This window comes from Lichenostomus cassidix, chromosome Z, assembly GCF_008360975.1.
Source record: "Lichenostomus cassidix isolate B80296 chromosome Z, HeHo_3.0, whole genome shotgun sequence".
Taxonomy (NCBI): Eukaryota; Metazoa; Chordata; class Aves; order Passeriformes; family Meliphagidae; genus Lichenostomus; species Lichenostomus cassidix.
In genome coordinates, this window is record NC_139511.1 from 50821817 (window position 1) to 50841377 (window position 19561).

At 37.9% G+C, this 19561-nt stretch overlaps 1 protein-coding gene across 4 annotated transcripts; it reads left to right on the forward strand.

Moving 5' to 3' along the window:
• The first annotated feature begins 363 nt into the window (after positions 1 to 363).
• On the forward strand, positions 364 to 19268 carry HMGCR (3-hydroxy-3-methylglutaryl-CoA reductase). Of its 4 annotated transcripts, none has more exons than XM_085043607.1 (20): positions 364 to 456; positions 3756 to 3951; positions 4295 to 4406; positions 4944 to 5031; positions 5130 to 5214; positions 6727 to 6832; positions 7784 to 7890; positions 8278 to 8394; positions 8896 to 9047; positions 9911 to 10155; positions 10299 to 10468; positions 10919 to 11113; positions 12184 to 12342; positions 12485 to 12642; positions 13798 to 13903; positions 14838 to 15008; positions 16985 to 17125; positions 17235 to 17393; positions 17689 to 17843; positions 18015 to 19268. In XM_085043607.1, exons 2-20 carry the CDS (start codon positions 3787 to 3789, stop codon positions 18067 to 18069), a joined length of 2646 nt encoding a protein of 881 aa, XP_084899733.1. In that variant the 5' UTR covers positions 364 to 456; positions 3756 to 3786; the 3' UTR covers positions 18070 to 19268. The 4 variants fall into 4 exon arrangements, with proteins under 4 accessions (XP_084899733.1, XP_084899734.1, XP_084899732.1 ...); XM_085043608.1 differs by lacking the exon at positions 364 to 456 and adding an exon at positions 853 to 875; XM_085043606.1 differs by lacking the exon at positions 364 to 456 and adding an exon at positions 971 to 991.
• The last annotated feature ends 293 nt before the right edge of the window (positions 19269 to 19561 follow it).

Sequence of the window (19561 nt, forward strand, 5' to 3'; positions counted from 1 at the left end):
CCAGCCCGGCGGCTCCGCGGACTCGAACGGGACCCTGAGCGCGGGCAGGGCGCGCCCGGGAGGCGGCGGCAGCGCTCCATCGCCGCATGCAAACGAGCCGCTACCGCCGCCCAATCAGAGGCCGCGGAGCGGGGAGCGCGGCGCCCCATTGGCAGGCGGCCCATGGCGCGATGGCGTGTTCGCCGCTCCTGATGGCGCGTGGGGCCGCGCGGCGCTCGCCGGGCCGTTGCCGCGGCGACTCGGCGGGTGACGCGCGTGGGCGGGGCGTGCCGCGCGCTCGCCATTGGCCGCGCGATCGGGCGATGGCGGCGCCAGCGTGTCCTTGCGCGGCGCGGCGGGGCGGGGCGGGGCCGGCGCGGGGCGGGGCGGGGAGGGGCGGGGCGCGGCACGGAGCGGGGCGCCGGTGCACTCCGGGCTGCGGCGGGACGGAGCGGGGAGCGCGGCTGGAGCCAGGCGGTGAGCGGGGACCGGCGACCGGCGGGGCTGAGGGCGGGGGGCAGTGGGGCTGGCGGCACGGGTCCGCCATACCCGGCGGGCGGACCTCGGCTTCGGGCCCCGAGCGGCTGTTCGGAGAGCGGGCGGGCAGCGGCGGCGCGGGACAGGAAAGGCACCGTCGCCATCGCCTCCCGTAAGGAGTGGCGGCCGCCCCGCCTCACCGCCGCCCTGAGCGTTGTGCTGTCCCCGTGCCTTCCTGAGGCTGCCGTGCTGCCCGCGGGCTGCGGGGCGGCTCGGGCCGCGCTGCAGCGAGCCTCATCCCGCCGCGCTTCGCTCGGCGCTGCGGCGATGGGCCTGTGAGGGGGTGCCTTCCTCCTCTGGGATAAAAAATGCCTCCCTGAGCGTGCCTCGGGGCCTCTGTGCTGTCGGGTGCGTGCCAGGTGAGCGGTGCCCAGGTTTTTGCCACTTTATTCCTGTAGGTATTGCTGAGTCAGATAGCAAGAGATGGGAAATCTGTGCTGATCTAATAGATGGTGTTGCAGAGGATTGCTCTGAGGTTAGTGAGAGCTGTGTGACAAACCTCAGGAATTTAAAACGCTAGTCGTACAATTACGTTGTTGGTAATTGCTCTGAAGTATTACGACCGGTCTAGTTTGCTTTTTACACTCTGGTTAATTTTTGAGGTAGTTACATTTGGGTTTTGTTTGTATTTTACATGCTGTTTTGATTACCAAAACGGATTACTTTATTTTCTAGTCCTGTAGAAATTTTTGATTGAAAACAAAGAGAAGCAGGATTTACAAAGCATCTCTTTTGAACCACCATTTTGAAACTCAACAGAATTACATAAATGTTAAATTTTGGCTTTATATTTAATATTACGTCTTGTTAATTTCCAGCTACAAGTCAGTGTGAGTGTATAAATATTTTAAACAGAAATATCAGCTGATATTATGCACTGAATTTTTTTTACAGCCCTGTAATGCAGAATCACTGTGTGGAATCATCAATATTTTCTAGAAGAGTCAAATGCATTGCAAAAAGCACCCTGCGCTTCAGGCAGGTTAAATAAACATGGGAGTTTGAAAGAATTCTTTTAGGTTAGGAGTTAGAATCACTCATTTAACCCCAAGATGAGTAATGAGGCATCCTGTATTTCTTAGCAGCAGTTAATAACAACAGTAAGACATTATGGGTAATTACTTTAATAAACTAACTAATGCATTTTCCCCCCAATTGATTATGTGAAGCCATTTTACTTACACCATTTTTGCTTAGAAATAGGAAAAGCAATTTCTGAAGAAAAGATTTTGAAATCTTTCTAGCCCTCCTAATTTTTTTTTTTAAATGTCAGATAATCATTCCAACATGCCAAATTAGTTGTATTAGCTGTGTTAGTAGGTTGAAGACTGGTAGAACTCTATATAAAAGTCATGTAGTAACTGCTAGTTCTGATATTCTTGAAGTAGTGTGGTATTCAAAATCATTTGTATTGTCAGAAGATGTTGCGATGCCTTTTCTAATTTTTGGGTTGTTTCAAAATCTTCAGCACAGGTATTCTTCTGGTTGGGTTTTATTTTAGTTTTTCTAATGAAAAGATACCTTCCATTGTGCTGAGGAAAAATAATAATATGCTGAGGAAAAATAATAATACCAGTTTGAAACAGCTTTGCTGTAACATAAATTTACAAAACAGAATGTAGCTTGTATGACACAGGGGAAAATAAGGGATAATATCAGCTTTAAAGGAGGGGTTTTGTTTTTAATTTTATTTTTAGAAAGCTTTCTCTCAGAAAATGAAATAATTTGTTCAGAAGGAAGGCAGTCTTCTCAATTATTTTCCCTCTTTGGCTCCGTAAGCCACAAACATCCTGCCACACCTTCACTGGGGAAGGATAAAGAAAAATAGATCAGTGCTGTTGGTGGTCACTTGACTGAGATTGGTATTGGTAGGAAACCAAGATGATTCTGGTATCTTCAGGAACACTTCAGCAGATATATTTGCTGTGCCTGTTATTTTCTCTATTGAATGCCAGCTTCATTTTTTATGTCCAAGCAAAAGAAATAATACCAGAAGCTCAATGGATGGATTGTTGCATTTTGGACAACACAAAGGGTTTCTTTACATCCACTTTGAAGTGGCAGTGTGTAGAGCCCTCCATCTTCCCTGGAAATCTTGGAGTGCTAGTTTGGTACATGTAAATACAGAATTACAGATTGCCTCTGTTAGCCAAGCTATTGAACTGTTCATTTTTTTGAACTTTACAAAAGAGTTTTTTAAGCTATTGTTTTTGTGCAGTAAGGGAAGGAAAGTCCAGTTACTAATGTAAGAGAGAATGCTATGGCATTTTGTTTCTATGTTGTAAAACATAAATAAACATCTTGGATAAACTCGCATAAAGATACCACACAGAGCAGATAGACCAGGATGTGGTCTGAAGGATGTGTTGAACATTCATGTAAGTTATGTGGAAGACAGCTGTGATCATTTCTGGTAAATGTTTGTTATCAGTTGGAAGCAAAGAGATGATGAAAATCCACCAGTAACCAGGGAGTAGTAATGGGTAGAAGAAAACTGCCAATCCTGTTATGTTGCATGCTTTAGATGAAGGAGGAATATTTTGTAATGTAATTAATTTGTATCCCAGAATAATACTGAGCAGAAATTAGAGAAGACACGGTCAGAGATATAACACTGCAATTCCTGCTGTTGAGCATTACCGGTAATGGTTAATAGATAATTTTTATAGCTCATCAGTATTTTTGATAGGAAGAATGAGTACAGAGAAATAACAGAATTTGGTGAGTGCTTACATAGATGGTAAAAACAAGAATTTTGAGTCAAAGCAGTATCATAATTGTATGATAGGAAGATATTGGGATCTTGTGAGAGTAGTGAGGCCTTACTGTTAGAATCACAGAATCTTCCGATTTGGAGGGGACCCACTAGAATCACTGAGTTCAGCTGTTAGGTGTATGGCCTATATTGGAACTGAACCCTCAACCTTGGCATTATTAGCACCATGCTCTAATGAATGAGCTAATCCCAGTGCCAGAGACATTAAGAAACAAGGGAGATGTGTATTACAAAGAAAAGGTTGAGAAGACAGGAGCAGATCATACTATATTTTGGAATATTAGAAATAGATGTGTTTTATACGGAAGGTTGAAGGAAAGGTGAAGATTAGTTTTCCTTACTCATCTCTGACTTAAATGATTTTGCTTTTATTTCCTGAAGGATGTCTTGCAGGAAAGTGTAGAGTTCTGTCTTTTTTCACTGAATCTTGTATTTGCTTACATAAAATATTCCTTTTTTGCAGGTTTGCTAAGTATAGAAAAACAGCCTTGAAAATGTTGTCCAGACTCTTCCGAATGCATGGCCTTTTTGTAGCCTCTCATCCATGGGAAGTCATTGTGGGAACAGTGACTCTCACTATCTGTATGATGTCTATGAAGATGTTCACTGGGAATGATAAGATCTGTGGCTGGAATTACGAGTGCCCTAAACTTGAAGAAGTAAGGATTTAAATTAATCTTATAGTACTTGCTGTTAATCAGTAGATGCAGGCTTTTCTGTAGAATATGATCAGGTTGTGATGTATTAGGAGTAAAGTTGCCATGCAGAAGTTTCTTCAGTTTCTTCTTTTCTCATTGTAGATATTAAAGCTGTTTGCAAGCAGTGATACATTAATGAACAAGCATTTTAGTATTTTAATTTTTAAGGCAAGACTAGCAGTGATATTTATTTTTTCTGAAACTTAACTTTTACTGCAGCTGCACAATGGATTTTTTTTTACTGAAATTTAACAAATTATTCCATAGTGTAAAAGCTAATGAAATTGCATTGTATTTCATACAGGATGTTCTCAGCAGTGACATAATCATCCTGACAATCACACGATGCATTGCAATTCTTTATATATATTTCCAGTTTCAGAACTTAAGGCAGCTTGGATCAAAATACATCTTAGGTACTGTATCTGATTTTTGTATTTGCTGTATGTGTTTTAATTGTGAGGAGAGGGGTTTACGCAAGTTGGTAACAAATGCTAACATTTCAATCCACATATTCAGAACAGGGTTATTTTAATTATTTGCTAGATAGCAGAAAAAATGTTTTGCATGTATCAAAAGTGCATTTTTTTAAATGAAAGGTTATGTAGGATTATATAAACACTGAATATATAATTCTCAAAATAACTGTTTATTGTGGGAAATACTTCAAATTATGGAGCTGTTCTAATTTTGCTTAAAATAAATTGAGAAGATTTATGGTTTTTACATCTGAGTCTTACTTTGAATGCATTAAAAATTTTATATTTTAATATCTACAAAAATAGCATCTACTTCAGTTTGTATTTTAACTGCTGTTAATGCACTGAGATAGGAATTCTCATTAATTTGTAATAATTGACTTAGAAGTGTGGGGGTTTTGGTTTTTTTTTCTTTTTCTTTTCCTCTCCCAATATATATGAACCAAAAATTTCCCATTCTCTTGTGTTTTTAAGGTATTGCTGGCCTCTTCACAATCTTCTCAAGTTTTGTTTTTAGTACAGTGGTAATTCACTTCTTGGATAAAGAATTGACAGGTTTAAAGTAAGTGATGACTTGTTACTGTGGATTTCGAGCTTCCATTTTTTTTCCTGTACCATAAACCTTGAATTTTAACATATGCCTTTTTTTTTTTTTTTCAGTGAAGCTTTGCCATTCTTCCTCCTTCTGATTGATTTGTCAAGAGCAAGTGCATTAGCCAAATTTGCGCTCAGTTCCAACTCACAGGTCGGGGGAGTTATTTTTGAGGATTTTTTGCTTGGTTAATGTTTTACATCGGGGTTTTTTTGTTTGTTTGTCTTGCAATGGAGACTTTTCATTTAATGTTCAAAACTGAACATTTTTCCATGTCATGGGATTAGAACTAGGTGATTTTTAAGGTCCATTTCAAGACAAACCATTTTATAATATATGTGAGTAATCCAAGTGGAGAGACATACAGGCAAATATTGTCTTGGGAATAACAAAAGGATCAGATTCTATCCAGGTTCTGTGTTCTCTTGTCTTCAAACCAGATCAGTGTTCAAGTGAATAGTAACATGGTAAAATTAGTGTGGACAGCCATGTGGACTAACTTAGTTGTACATATGAACATGGCTTTATAAAATTGGAACTTTCAATCAGCTATGCTTACAGCTCTTCGGATGAGGCTAGAGTTCCTAGACAAAGTCTTCCTTAAAATGGTTATTGACAGAAAGAAGTTAATTTCTAGGACTCAGGAACAGTGTATAAAGACACATCTAATGTTACAGTGTTGCTACTGAAAAAAAACGTATTTCTAGGCCAAATGTTAGCAGAAAAAATGTAGCATATGTGCAGATAGGAACACTCATGCTCTAATACATTTAAGGCAGCACAGTAGAAGAGATTGACAGGACATCTTGCTTGTCCTACCTGTTAATGTTCGTTTCCTAGTAGTCTGAGTTCTGAAATAAAAGTATATTAAGTGAGATTAATTTATACTTACAAAATAGTGTACATGGTATTTGAGCATACTAATTGCGACAAAACGTTACCTATTATATTTTAATTTAGTGTGTATTACACTGTACTTTTTATATATATGCAATATAATGTGTTGCATATTATTTTACAGTAACTGCAAGTACAGAATTTCTTACTAATTTTCAAGAAAGTATTTTACAAATATGTTTCTCCTACAGTTTTTTCCTCTCTGTTGCCCCAAAAATACCATCACCAGGAAAACAAGCAAAACATTCTGAAGTTTATCATGACTGCCTTCTGGAGGAAATCCTTTTCCCCCAGCAGAAAATTTTAGTGCCTTTTGTAGCATTTTTTTTATCTGCTGAGTCTACAGAGTTAAATATAAAATATTATAGTAATACTATTTAGGGTATGGATATGTGGTTGCAAGAAATTTTGAAATGCCATGACACAAGTGCCTTCTATTTCACGTCTTCAAATTTAGAAGTGTTATTCTTCTGAATTTACCGTAATTAGAGTCTCTGCGCATCAGTCTTGTAGAAGCTTAGAATACTGATGAGGCAAAAGTAGAGAAATCAATCAAAATGAAATAATTTTGTGTCAATAAACTTCCAAAGTACAGTAACTAAGAGAAAATTGAAAACATTCTTTACATGCTTTCTCATAATAGTTCATTTTCAATATATTTTTTACAAGGCCTTACCACCATAATACTAATGAGTTTACTAGTCATGTTATGTCTAACTTAATTTGGTTTTTGTCTTCATGTTAATGGACAGAAATTTTTCTTTTCAGGATGAAGTGAGAGAAAATATTTCACGTGGGATGGCAATATTAGGCCCTACATTTACACTGGATGCACTCGTGGAATGTCTTGTCATTGGTGTTGGTACCATGTCAGGTGAGCCATACGATTTAAGGGTCTAAATATTTCTACTTATAAAAGGCTGTTTGAAAGACATTAGGATATTGAGAGTTTCAAACAATAGGTGTTCCCCATGAGAATGGAGTGACTTAATCTGTTTATTTGTCTATCTCCTAATTAGCTTATTCTAGTGGTTTCTTGCAAACATGAATAAAATGTACGTGTTGAACCAAAGTATGAAATACAGGTAATAGTTTTCCTTGAGCATTGTGTAGTAGGAATCAACTTCGGGCAGCTGCTTTCATCAATTTGTTTTGGATTTTATTTCAACAATATTTCATACCTAAAAGCATCTTCCAAAGCACTTGTTCTTCAAATAATTTTGGTTTTTTCAGGGTATTGTGTATTAACAAGCTGTTTTCTCCTTTATATCACAGGGACAAAAACTCATTTTGGTATTGCATATAGTTTTTTAAAAACCATTTATATTGTTAGCTCTGTTAAGAACTGTTAGCTCTTTCATCCTTATGCAGGCAGCTCTGTAATGCGTGTGCAACATGGTTAACATGGCTTTTTCTGGATACTTGTGAAGGAGTAGGCGAGGTGTATACTGTTTCTTCTTGCCTAAACTGCATCTTTCAGAAACGAGTTAAACACATAATGTTGGCTGATTTTTCTTTGCTTGGATAAGTAAGGAGTTTCAAGCTTTCATTGTGAAATTTTAAAATCTTGGTGAACTTTATTTGTTCATTTATAATTACACCTTAAAATACTTTTCTGTCAAAAACATATTGTGCTTAGAATAAGCACAACAGTGTTTATAATAACGGTGTACAATGACTAGGGTTTAAGATGCTTGGTTTTAATAGTCTAGACAGTTCCTTCTGTAATCTGCCATGTCAGTTTAATGATTTCTTTCTCAGTTCTTGCTATGCTTCAAATATAGCAAATTGCATATTCAAATGTAAACATTATCTTTTTATTTAGGTGTACGACAGCTTGAAATTATGTGCTGCTTTGGCTGTATGTCTGTTCTTGCCAACTACTTTGTCTTCATGACCTTCTTTCCAGCTTGTGTGTCCTTGGTATTGGAGGTAAGACCAACTACAAGACAACATCAAGCTTAGTATTCAGCCCAGTGGTTCTGTAGGCTGTACTTTTCATCATGGAGTTACATGCCAGCAGATTCGTCTTCCTTTCAAAGTGAACTGGTGACAGTAACTTGCAAATATCACTGTAAATGAGTCACACTCAGTAGTAGTTCTGATCTAAAGCAGAGTAAACAGGTTATACTGTAACTTATTGTCTATCCAGGGTTTCTCACAATTGAAAGTTTAATGTAAGCTGAACACTAGACAGTAGACTCTTTTGTTGGTAGTTTCTCAATGATCAAATAAAAATGCAATGTGGAATCTTATTTGTTAGTTCTTCTAATATGTACTATACATGATCTGGTTTTGAATTTTGGGTTTTTTTTGCAGCTTTCAAGAGAGAGTCGTGAAGGGCGCCCTATATGGCAGCTCAGTCATTTTGCTCGTGTTCTGGAAGAAGAAGAGAATAAACCAAATCCTGTAACACAGAGGGTCAAAATGATTATGGTTTGTGTCTCTTTTTCACCTGTGGTTATGCAGTCAGTGAGGTGTCCTGGTGCAGTGAATCAAGCTTTTGTTTCCTGTAGACCTGTATTCTGCAGCCCATTAGTTGGGTTTACAGTGGTAGTTTTTAATAACTTCCCCTGCAGCTACACCTGTCATTTTCCTGTCTATGCCATTTCTGTGCCAAGCACTCGGGGATCTTTCATGTGTACTAATTTCCTCCTGCTTACCCCTGCAGTTATCCTCAGCTTCCTTTGCTTATTTCTTGGGCAAGAGGAAGAATGTGGGTGGGATACATCCAAAGCTACTATACAACAGTGTTAAAAGGCTGTTAATTAGAGGTGTGGAAAATCAGCTTTTAGCTTTAGACTTTAGAGGCATGGGAAGTATGGGGAAAAAAACACAGAAAAAACTCAAACAATAAAAGGACAATATTTACTGTTGGTAGGTTAGATACCAAGTTACATTTGGGAAATTAATATTTGTTTTGTGTTTTTGATACAGTCACTGGGTTTGGTTCTTGTTCACGCCCACAGTCGTTGGATAGCGGAACCAGCTGCTCAAAACAGTACTGTAGAAAATTCGGTGGGATTGGATGAGAATGCACCAAAGAGAATTGAACCTAATGTTTCACTGTGGCAGTTCTACCTTTCTCGGTGGGTGGCTTCACAGAACTGTGGTTGTGCTGTATCTGTAGTGCTGCCAAGCTAGAAGCTTCTTGTCTTAGAGCACAATACTTGTAAACTCACATCTGACCACGTGAGTCAGGATCCAAGAGTAGTATTTTTTGGAACCAGAGATGACATTTCAGAAGAAATATGTCAATATTATGCTGTTTGTCCAATCCCCTTGAAGTAGTTGATCAAGAGCTAGCTGTCCTGTATGCATCAAAACATTGTCTTCTTTGACTAGTGTCTTTCATAGCATACTGGAAGATAAAGTTTCAGACTGCACTAGAGTAATTATTTATGCATAGCTTCTGACCATTGACACCTAATTGCAAAATTTGTGTTATCCTATGGCTTTTCTTTCAGCATAATTCAAGTTAGTGTCACCTGTGGTTTAATGTTATTGCTGAGAACGCAGAACTTTCTGGTTTAGGCAGGGTTTGTTTTTCCCTGCTTAGCAGTTCATCTTGCATCATAGTAGTCATTATTGCTAGAAGAAAATAAATGAAACTTTGTCTTGTCACTGGGGGATAGGTGTTAAATCAATTTGATGTAGCTATTAGTGAATCTTTTACAATAATTTTTCCTACTGGGACTGCTTTTTAGCCAGATTTAGTTAACTCTTTAATGGCATCTGAAGATTTTTATGTTGATAAAATATGAAGAATGATTTTTCTCTCATAGCCTCGCATACTATGATGCCCTGGTAGAAAATACCTTTTGACTGGAATTTCTGTAACTGTAAATGATGATGAAATCATTTCCCTTTCTGAAGCAAAGAGTATCACAATGCCGTCATAAGCAATAAATTGTATATACAGTGTATTTACTTTTTTATCTGTCTTTTTTAGAATGGCCAGTATGGATATTGAACAAGTAATCACACTTGGATTAGCCCTTCTCCTTGCTGTCAAATATATTTTCTTTGAGCAAGCAGAGACTGAATCTACCCTCTCACTGAAGAATCCCATAACATCTCCTGTGATGGTACAGAAAAAGGTCCCTGAGAATTGTTGCAGGAAGCAGTCTGGACTTCTGAAAAATAGTCAGAAATCTAACACAGCAGAAGAAGCTTTTATTCCCAAAGATGGAAGTGGTACGTAATTTTTATAATTTTAAAATCTGGACCCATTAATGAGTATGTGGAACAAACTGTGAAGCCTGTGGTAGCATGTTACATTTGGTATCCAAACTTCAGGATTTTGTAAACTGGAGTTCATTTTGATTGTCTTTGTACAGCTGAAGTCATAAAACCTGTATTAGCGGAGTCATCAGCCAAGGCTACATTTGTGGTTGGCAGTTCCAGCCCGGTGGAAACTTCATGTCTTAGCGGAAAAGAAGAAGAAATTGAGTTACCTAAAGAACCACGTTCTATTGAGGAGTGTGTTCGTATACTTGGAAATGCACAGGTATGGAGAAAACCCTTTTTTATTTCACCTCTACTGTAACATCTGAGTTAAGAATTGTTAGAGTTCTTTTCCCAACTTTTAGATAATCCCATTGGTTGTAATATTCTTCAGAAAATTATAAGGCTTTAATAATAGGGCGGGGGTGTGGAGGTCACAACTAAAAGAAAACCCTTTAATGAGTCACATCTCAAGTCAGTTGAGAAGGGTGGGAGGAGGAAGCAACTTCATCATTCATGACATACCATATCTTTAGAGCTTCATCTTGTACACGTATAAGGAGGTATCTGATGATGAAACTTCTTGATCATATCCTGGCCTGCTGTAAAACCTGATGTTGGCAGTTGACTCCTTTAGCAAAGTAAAGTTGTTACCCTTTTTCTTTTGGAAACATTTGAAAAGATTTTCACCAGAAGAATCTGTATTTTCTCTCCCCACCCTTTATACTTCCAGGAAGGGGCAAAATTTCTTACTGATGCTGAGGTAATCAGCTTAGTTAATGCTAAGCATATTCCTGCGTACAAACTGGAAACCCTGATGGAAACCCAGGAGCGAGGTGTATCCATTCGCAGACAGATGTTATCCAAGAAACTTCCTGAACCTTCATCTTTGCAATATCTTCCTTATAGGAATTATAATTATTCTTTGGTAAGTACAAAGTAGACAGAACTCACTGTAAAACTATTTTCCAAACACATGAAAAAGAAAAACATGGACCTGTTGGAACAAGTCCAGAGGAGGCCACTAAATTAATCAGGGGGCTGGAATATCTCTCCTGTGAAGACAGGCTAAGAGAGTTGGGGTTTTTCATTCTGGGAGAAGCAGCTTTGGGAAGATGTTATAGCACTGTCCAGTACCTGAAGGGGGCATACAAGAGAGCTGGAGAGGGCTTTTGCACAAGAACGTGTAGTGAAAGGACTAGGGGGAACAGCCTTAAGCTGAAGAAGGGCAGCTTTAGATGTTAGGAACAAATTCTTTCCTGTGAGGATGGTGAGACACTGGAACAGGTTGCCCAGAGAAGATGTGGATGTCACATCCCTGGCAGTGTTCAAGGCCAGGCCGGATGGGGCTCCTGGTCTAGTGAAAGATGTCTCTGTATTTGGCAGGGGGGCTGGAACTAGATGGTTTTTATGGTCCCTTCCAACCCTAACAAGTCTATGATTCTATGAAATAAATCCTCAGTGATGTATGCAAATTAACAATGAGCTTGGTCGAAACGGATGTAGAAGGAAAGAAATAAAAGGCAAACACAAGGCACCATCTTTAATTTCTCTTGATGTTTTTAAACTTAGGGTGGTGGATGAGTTTTGTAGGTGATCCAAAAATATTTCCTATCTAAGTATGCAGCTGTCTTATCTCAGAAATGTAGAGTTCTACTAATACTGTGCCACAGTTCAACTGAATGATAATACTACCTTGAGCTCAAGTTAAAATTTATTATTTAAAATTAATTTTAAAATACTGAGGCTTTTTAACAACATTTAGTACTGTATAAGATTCAGTACATCTGCCTAGACTTGAATAGTATTAGCCATTGATACAGCTATTGATAGCTGTAGCTGTTAACTTTTTGAGGTGGCAATTAATTGCTTTATGGGTAAGTTTGTGGGTGTTTTACTAAGATACCTTGGAGTAGTCATAGGCATAGTATGTAGCACACTGTACTGTACCACTGGAGTGTAACTTTAGTGATTTTTTTGTATGATTTTTTTTTTAAGGTTATGGGAGCTTGCTGTGAAAATGTGATTGGATATATGCCTATTCCTGTAGGCGTAGCAGGACCACTGGTTTTGGACAACAAAGAGTTTCAGGTACCAATGGCAACAACAGAAGGATGTCTTGTAGCAAGCACAAACAGAGGATGCAGAGCAATATGTGTAAGTATTGTTTGACTTGAAAACCTTGAAAAACATCCTATATTATAAAATGTATTCAGGTTTATATAATGCATATTTTTGACTTTCTGAAAACTAAAAGTTCAGTAATCTTACTTTGTTCTCCTTCTGCTTTGTTTTTCAGCTTGGTGGAGGAGCACGTAGCCGCATTCTGGCAGATGGGATGACTCGAGGACCTGTTGTAAGGTTGCCCTCTGCTTGCCAGGCTGCAGAGGTGAAAGTCTGGCTTGAAAGCCCTGAAGGCTTTAAAATAATGAAGGAAGCTTTTGACAGTACAAGTAGGTTAGTACAATGGCTATTCCAGCTTCATTTCCAGACATAAGACTTCTGTGGATGGTAGAAAGATCCTAATGGGTTTTTTTGAGTACTGCAATAAAGGAAATTACATGTTCACCTTGGCTATCATGTAGTGAGTATCTAACAGAACAAAAGTCACTCTGGCTATGTACCAAGGCTAGCAATAAACATGTTTCACTGATAATGGTAAACAACTGTACATTAACAACACATGGGTACACGTTTTATAATAATTAGTAGAATACTGATTTGTCTAGACATTTTAAAAAATGGGCTTATTTTTATGTTTATTAGGCAAAGTAACTGTAAGTTACTGTAGTTACTATGCAGAAAAAACCCTCAAAGTTTGGTATTTAGCCTTTCAGATGGTATTACTAATATTAATAATTAACCTGTGAGGATTCAGAGAATACAAGATAAACTAATGGTAGAACTGAAATGCTAAAAAAATTAAAACAGTACTAAGAATAAGTCTATTACAAGCCTAGAGTTTTTTCTAAGGCTTATAATTACCTGCTTGCTTCAGGAAGATTGAGAGAAAGATTTCCTTACCTATTGTGTTTCTTAACAAGCATCAGCCACGAATACATCTGTATTTTGGCCAGAATCAGCTCATGCTGCTTTCTAAATACAGTATTTTCTGTGTTTTGAGGGACTTGTGGGGCTTGCACTGTTGAAGATAGCATGCTTTTTGCCTTGCTGCAAAACTGACATCAGAATTTCCAAAGGCCTCATTGTTACTTTATATCTGGTAGTGAGATGTTTTAAGGAATACAAATGAATACAATTTATGTCAGCAGTCCAGGATATTTTATTTCTTGAAGGCCAGGGATAGAAAGCGTAAAAAGGCAGTGAACACTTCTTCAGTGAATATTTTTAAAGTACTTATTCAAGAAAACACCATCCCTGGCAGTGTTCAAGAAATGACTGGACATAGCATTTGGTGCTGTGGTCCTGTTGAAAAGATAGTCGTCTGCCAAAGATTGGACTTGTTGGTCTTACAGGTCTTTTCCAAAGGATTCCTAAAAGAATCTGTGAACTGGTATTTAGCAGCACAGTTTGTAAAGATTTATGGTCATTTTGCCACTTGAAACTAACCTTCCCATGAGGATTGTAAGTAATAGTTGAATTTCCTTGCAGGTTTGCTCGCCTACAAAAACTTCTCATCAGTTTGGCTGGTCGTAACCTTTATATCCGTTTTCAGTCTGGAACAGGGGATGCAATGGGAATGAATATGATTTCAAAAGTAAGGACCAGTCCCCTTCAGTGTTTTTTAAAAATGTGTATTCCTTTCAAAAATAAAGATGGCCTAATAACATGTGACTACCTGATACCTGAAAGACAGAAAGATAAGAGAGTGCTCTTTGCACAAAGTAATAAAAATGTTTGACTTTGTCAAGTATCGACTAGAATAGGAAGAGAACAATTAAAGAGAAAAGTAGTTTTATATTTTAATTTTTTAAAATAATTCTTTAAAGAAATTATTTTTGATAATAGGGGAAGCTAAGTTGGTTGCTCTGTTGCTTTGAACCAAAGATTTCATCCAGCAGTAATTAATCTGTTAATGTATTTATCACTTCCTAGCAAATAAAGGATTAGGAGTGTCAGCAGAGAGGTGTTCTCTAGTTTTGTTTGTTCTCATGCAAACGTGGAAGAACTTGAGACATGATCCCTAGATTGCTGGGATTCCTCGTGCTGTATGAAATGAAAAGTCTTAAATATAAACTTCATATAGGAAGGCAATCAGAACCATTGTGTAAGTGGATCTGATCACAGACAAGTCCTAACAGAGCAGATTTTCTAGTCTGATTTCCTGGTGTAGAGAAGTTCTTTCCACTACATCTGAAATGAATTAATTTCATGCCTGTACTGTTTCACTTGTTTTGTGTTGTATCTTCTGTATGGTAACCATATGCCCATGCACCTAGAATGTATCCAGGGAGTCTGTATGTACTGGGTAAAATTAATTATTCCCCAGTATAATTCCTAAAGTAGTTATTAAAAAGATAGTCATAATTGATTGGGTTTTTTCCCTCCTGTTTCTTTTTTCTTCATGAAAGCATGTTCTTTTCATCCACTGTAACTGATTACCTGATTAGAATACTGTTCCACTGTCCTTGAGTAGCTTGTTTTACAGCCATAATGATAAACCTCGCCTATTACCTGTTTCTGTCTAACAGGGTACTGAAAAAGCACTGGCAAGGCTGAATGAAGAATTTCCTGACCTACAGGTTATAGCTATCAGTGGTAACTACTGTACAGACAAAAAACCTGCTGCTATAAACTGGATAGAGGGAAGAGGAAAGTCTGTTGTCTGTGAAGCAGTCATTCCAGCTAAGGTTGTTAGAGAAGTAAGTGTCTGCTCTCTTGTTCATAAAAATACATACATTTTCAAAACTGCTGCTTACTTTACATCATAAGTATGAACTGAAAGTTGTTTTCCAGGTAAGGATAGTTCTTACACCCATGTAAGGATAGTTTTTACATGTTTTTTCAGGTACTTTTGTAGGATAAGCCATTTTTCCTGAGTCAGTAGATACTTTCTTTTTAATTGTGTCTAATGTGAAATAATGTGTATGTGTTTGGAGATGCATATCTAGTTAAAAGCATTAGGATTTTCACGGTTACCCTTTGAAAAATTATGCCACATTTTGACAGATGTTTACATGTCGTGCTTTGTCTGTCATTAAAACCAGTCTTTCTTAACCCTTTCACTCATTTGTTGTCTCACACACACTTGGCATTCTCTTCAATGTTTATATACTTCCTACTACAAAGAAAACAGATAATTTAACTTAATCCAAAGCTGCCTTGGCATCTTGCATGACAAAAGGTAACTTTTATAAGCAATGCCAGTCATATTCTCTGGCCAGCTCGTCTTCAGTATGAAGACAAAATTTACTGCCTGTTACCTGGTTGCCAGTACTGGCCATGAGAGATGATATCCAGGGAGGAATTCACTACATTGTAACACTTGTTTAAGATCTTATGAGTGTTTCCATATTTGATTGGGTTTTTTTTGCTTTTCCCTAGTGATTTGTCCAGTCCCTTTTGGGAAACTATGTAAACTTCTAGAATTAGTATCCTGGGCAGAATTCCACAGTCCAGCTCCACCTTGTGTGAGAACTACCTTCTCGTTGAATCCATTTGATGATGCCCCAGTTTTGTACTGGGAGAGACACTTAAGACGTGTATCTTCACTCTGTTGCTCAAGATTTTACAGCTCTGACACAGTCCTTCAACCTTCCCAGCTATTCTCATTCTAAGACTGAAAAGTACTAGTTTCTCAGGAATGAGTAAACAGACTTCTAGCATGTCTTTGAACATCCTTCTGTCTGCATCTTTTGCAGTTCTAACATTTCTAAAATTCTGGGTACAGAATTGGACACAGGACTCAAACTGTGTACAGAATGGATTTACACATTGACATAATTTATGTCTTCTGGGGTTGTTTTCTAGTTTTAAAATTGTTGGCATTTTATAGCTGAGTCACTGGCAATATCTGTTAAAACCTTAGGATTTCATTCCAGAGTAGTACTGGGGAGGTAGTCCTCTCATAATGGGCACTGATAACTGGGGAAGGTTTTCCTCAAACCCCAACCCTGTATGTCACTACATTTACTTATATTGAACTCCTAGTTCATAAATGTTGTATTTTTGTCAGTGTTGCAGGCTTGGTGCAGATCTCTGTAAACAGTATTCCTGCTATGCAGGAATATCTTAAATTTTGCTCAACAACAATATCTCTTTTGACCATCTTTGATCATTTTTTATTAAAATCAGCATAAATCTGTCTTGAAAGTTTCAAAATACAGTCATTATAGTATAAGTGTGCCATTCAGTTTTATATTGCTGTGCATAGTGTTTATTTTCCTATGTAGCATAGTGGTTTGTGTTGGAATTTTTCAGTTTGGCTCCATATTCGTGTGCAAAACAAATTTGAGAAAGTTTAGTGTCTGGGACGACATGACAGGAATGTTACAATTATGTCAAGATGAATTAATAGGGTATTTCTGCCAAGATTATTTTGCCTTTTTCATTATGAATCTAAGTGAGAATTTGAAATGGAGTAGGCAGCTGTGAGCTTGTCTCAAAGGCCTGAGTGCAAGTCCAAACCCTTAGCACTGACTTTTCTGTTGTTACTTAGACATCCTACATTTGAAAGTCGCCTTTGGAACAAAAATAAAAGTAAGGTATCTAGGGCAATGATTGAATCAAATTCCACATAGCAGCAAACAAGGGATGAGGGCCATAAATAAGCATAAACAGAGTATTTCTACTTCTATCTGAGGAAAGAGGTGAACATATATCTTACTGCCTTGTCTAGGTACTGAAAACAACTACGGAAGATCTAGTTGAAGTCAATATAAACAAAAATTTGGTGGGTTCTGCGATGGCTGGTAGCATAGGTGGCTACAATGCACACGCAGCAAACATTGTGACAGCGATCTACATTGCCTGTGGTCAGGTAGGTTTGTTTTTACACCAATTCACATTTTCTTTAGTTCAGTAATTCTTAATCAAACACTGATTTAAGTGGCTGGATTGTTGTTTTGTTTCTCCTGCTTGATCTGAAGGATGCTGCACAGAACGTGGGCAGCTCCAATTGCATCACTTTGATGGAGAGAACTGGTGCCACCAATGAAGACCTGTACATCAGCTGCACGATGCCTTCTATAGAAATCGGGACTGTTGGTGGAGGCACCAACTTGCTCCCACAGCAGGCCTGCTTGCAGGTATAGTTCTGAAAGTTGAAAGCAATTTATCTTTTTAAATCAGAGCTTGCTTTCATGTGGTGTGCAAATGATGTTGTGGGAATGGGGCTGCTTGAAACTTGGTGTATTTTACATGAAAATGTTAGAACTGTCTAATGAATTGTTTTCATGTATACAGTTTCTAAAGCTTAAAACACTTACAATATTGAAGAGACTCACTGATTAGGTATAATTGGGAAAGACTTACTTTAATACTAAATTTATCATAAATTGACTTAGATTTCATAGCATAACATTGCTTTGTATTTTTCTGCAGATGTTAGGGGTTCAAGGTGCAAGCCAAGATAACCCTGGTGAAAATGCCCGTCAGCTTGCTAAAATTGTTTGTGCTACAGTGATGGCAGGAGAATTATCACTAATGGCTGCTCTTGCAGCAGGGCATCTAGTCAAAAGCCACATGATCCACAACAGGTAAAAAAATGGAAAAATTAATGTATTTCTGTGCTGGTTTCATCCTCTTACAAGTATACGGGAGTCAGTGATGATTATGTGGTTAATTGCAACACATAAGACATTCTGTCTGTACACTGGTACAGTGTAACATTTTAACTATCTAATGTAGTTATCTTGCTGTTTTATTAGGTCAAAAATAAATCTACAGGATCTTCAAGGAACCTGCACTAAAAAGGCAGCTTGAATGCTAAACCGGCTTTGAAATGAAGAATTTTTCTAGTAATTGACCAGGTGCACAAGGAAAAAAACCAAAATCTGTGAAGTTTAGAATAAAGATCGCCTTCAACTCAATGATGTCTGTGTAAGAAAAACTAAGAAATCAAGACTTGTTTGAGACTAGCTATGCTTGACCTTCTTCCATGGTTAGAGATGACTGTGAAAGAAGTCCTGTCAGATGTCTTGAACACAGCTTTCGAATTCTTACTCTTACACATAATTTTCTAAAGAGTCAGTCTTATGTTTTTACAGGTTGAGTTTATTTTGCCTAACAAGGTCCTGCTAACTACTGAGCTGAAAAGAAATGTACTTCGTAAAGTAACAAAACAAAAAAAGTTGGTCTAAACTTGGCTTGAATGCACTGGTCCTTGCCATCTTTATTTTCTGATTAGACAAGCACGTTTTTTAAAATGATGGCAAGCCTAATTACTTTCTATGAACTCCCACTTTTAATTCATTCACATGTACAACAGGTCTTAGGCTATCAGACAGTTTAATTGAATGATATTAGTTTTATAGAAATCTAGGTATAGTACATAATTTCCTGCTGCTTCAGCTAAGCAGTGTTCAGTGTTTAACTCCACAATTTAGGTTATTCCTTTATGTAAAACTTGTGATCTGTAAAGTTCTGAACTGTTAAATATAATCTGTACTGAAGTAGGGAAGAACGGTGTCTTCAACTGTTTTGTTACTTTGTAGAAAAATGAAATGGTAACTTCAAAAACAAGTATGTAACAGACAGGTATTTAAGTAAATGTAGTTTCTCAAAATTTGATAGGGGTGCATTCAAACAAACAAGAGTCAAGAACAGATGTTTACACTTACTTAAAAGAAGTCTCTTTAGGAATATATATATATATATACACATTGTGTACCTTATGTTGGGGATTTTTTTATAAGATGTTTGACACTTGTTCTCCAAGAATAGGTGTTTATCCACTGTTCAAGCTGAGATAAAATGAAGCCAGAAAAATCACACTGTTCTTAAAAAAAGGGGATTTTTTTCTTTTAATTTCCTTTTTTTTTTTTTGAGGGGGGAGTATTTATTTTAAGGAGAACTCTTACCTTTTCTGTCAACAAAAAGTACTAATTAAGGGGATTCAATGAAATGACATGTTAATGTAAGAAGCAGTTTTTGTAATAAAATACTGTACTTGGACCAGTGAAGCAGTCTCAGGTGTTCTTACTGTAATAAAGAAAACCCAGGTTTATTCTGGTTGATTCATCTTTGGGGATACTGCTAAATGCATAGCCCTGCCTAGTTAATCACAGGAGGAGAACTATTAATATGCTTGATGATTTTTTTGGTTGGTTGGTTGGTTGGTTTGGGCTTTTCTTGTTTGAGTTTTTGTGGGGGGGAATCAGTGGATTGGGCTGGGTGTCCTGCAGCCTCATTCCTAAAGGGGTGACTAGTAGAGGTGCTCTCCTGATGTACAAATTTGTTATACATCATGGTGGGT

Excerpts from the sequence above, each read along its gene's own strand:
- HMGCR (XM_085043607.1), top strand. The coding sequence starts at position 3,787 with ATGTTGTCCAGACTCTTCCGAATGCATGGCCTTTTTGTAGCCTCTCAT. Across the intron at positions 4,407-4,943 it reads TGGATCAAAATACATCTTAG|GTATTGCTGGCCTCTTCACA; the intron begins GTACTGTATCTG and ends TGTGTTTTTAAG. Across the intron at positions 17,844-18,014 it reads AGCCACATGATCCACAACAG|GTCAAAAATAAATCTACAGG; the intron begins GTAAAAAAATGG and ends CTGTTTTATTAG.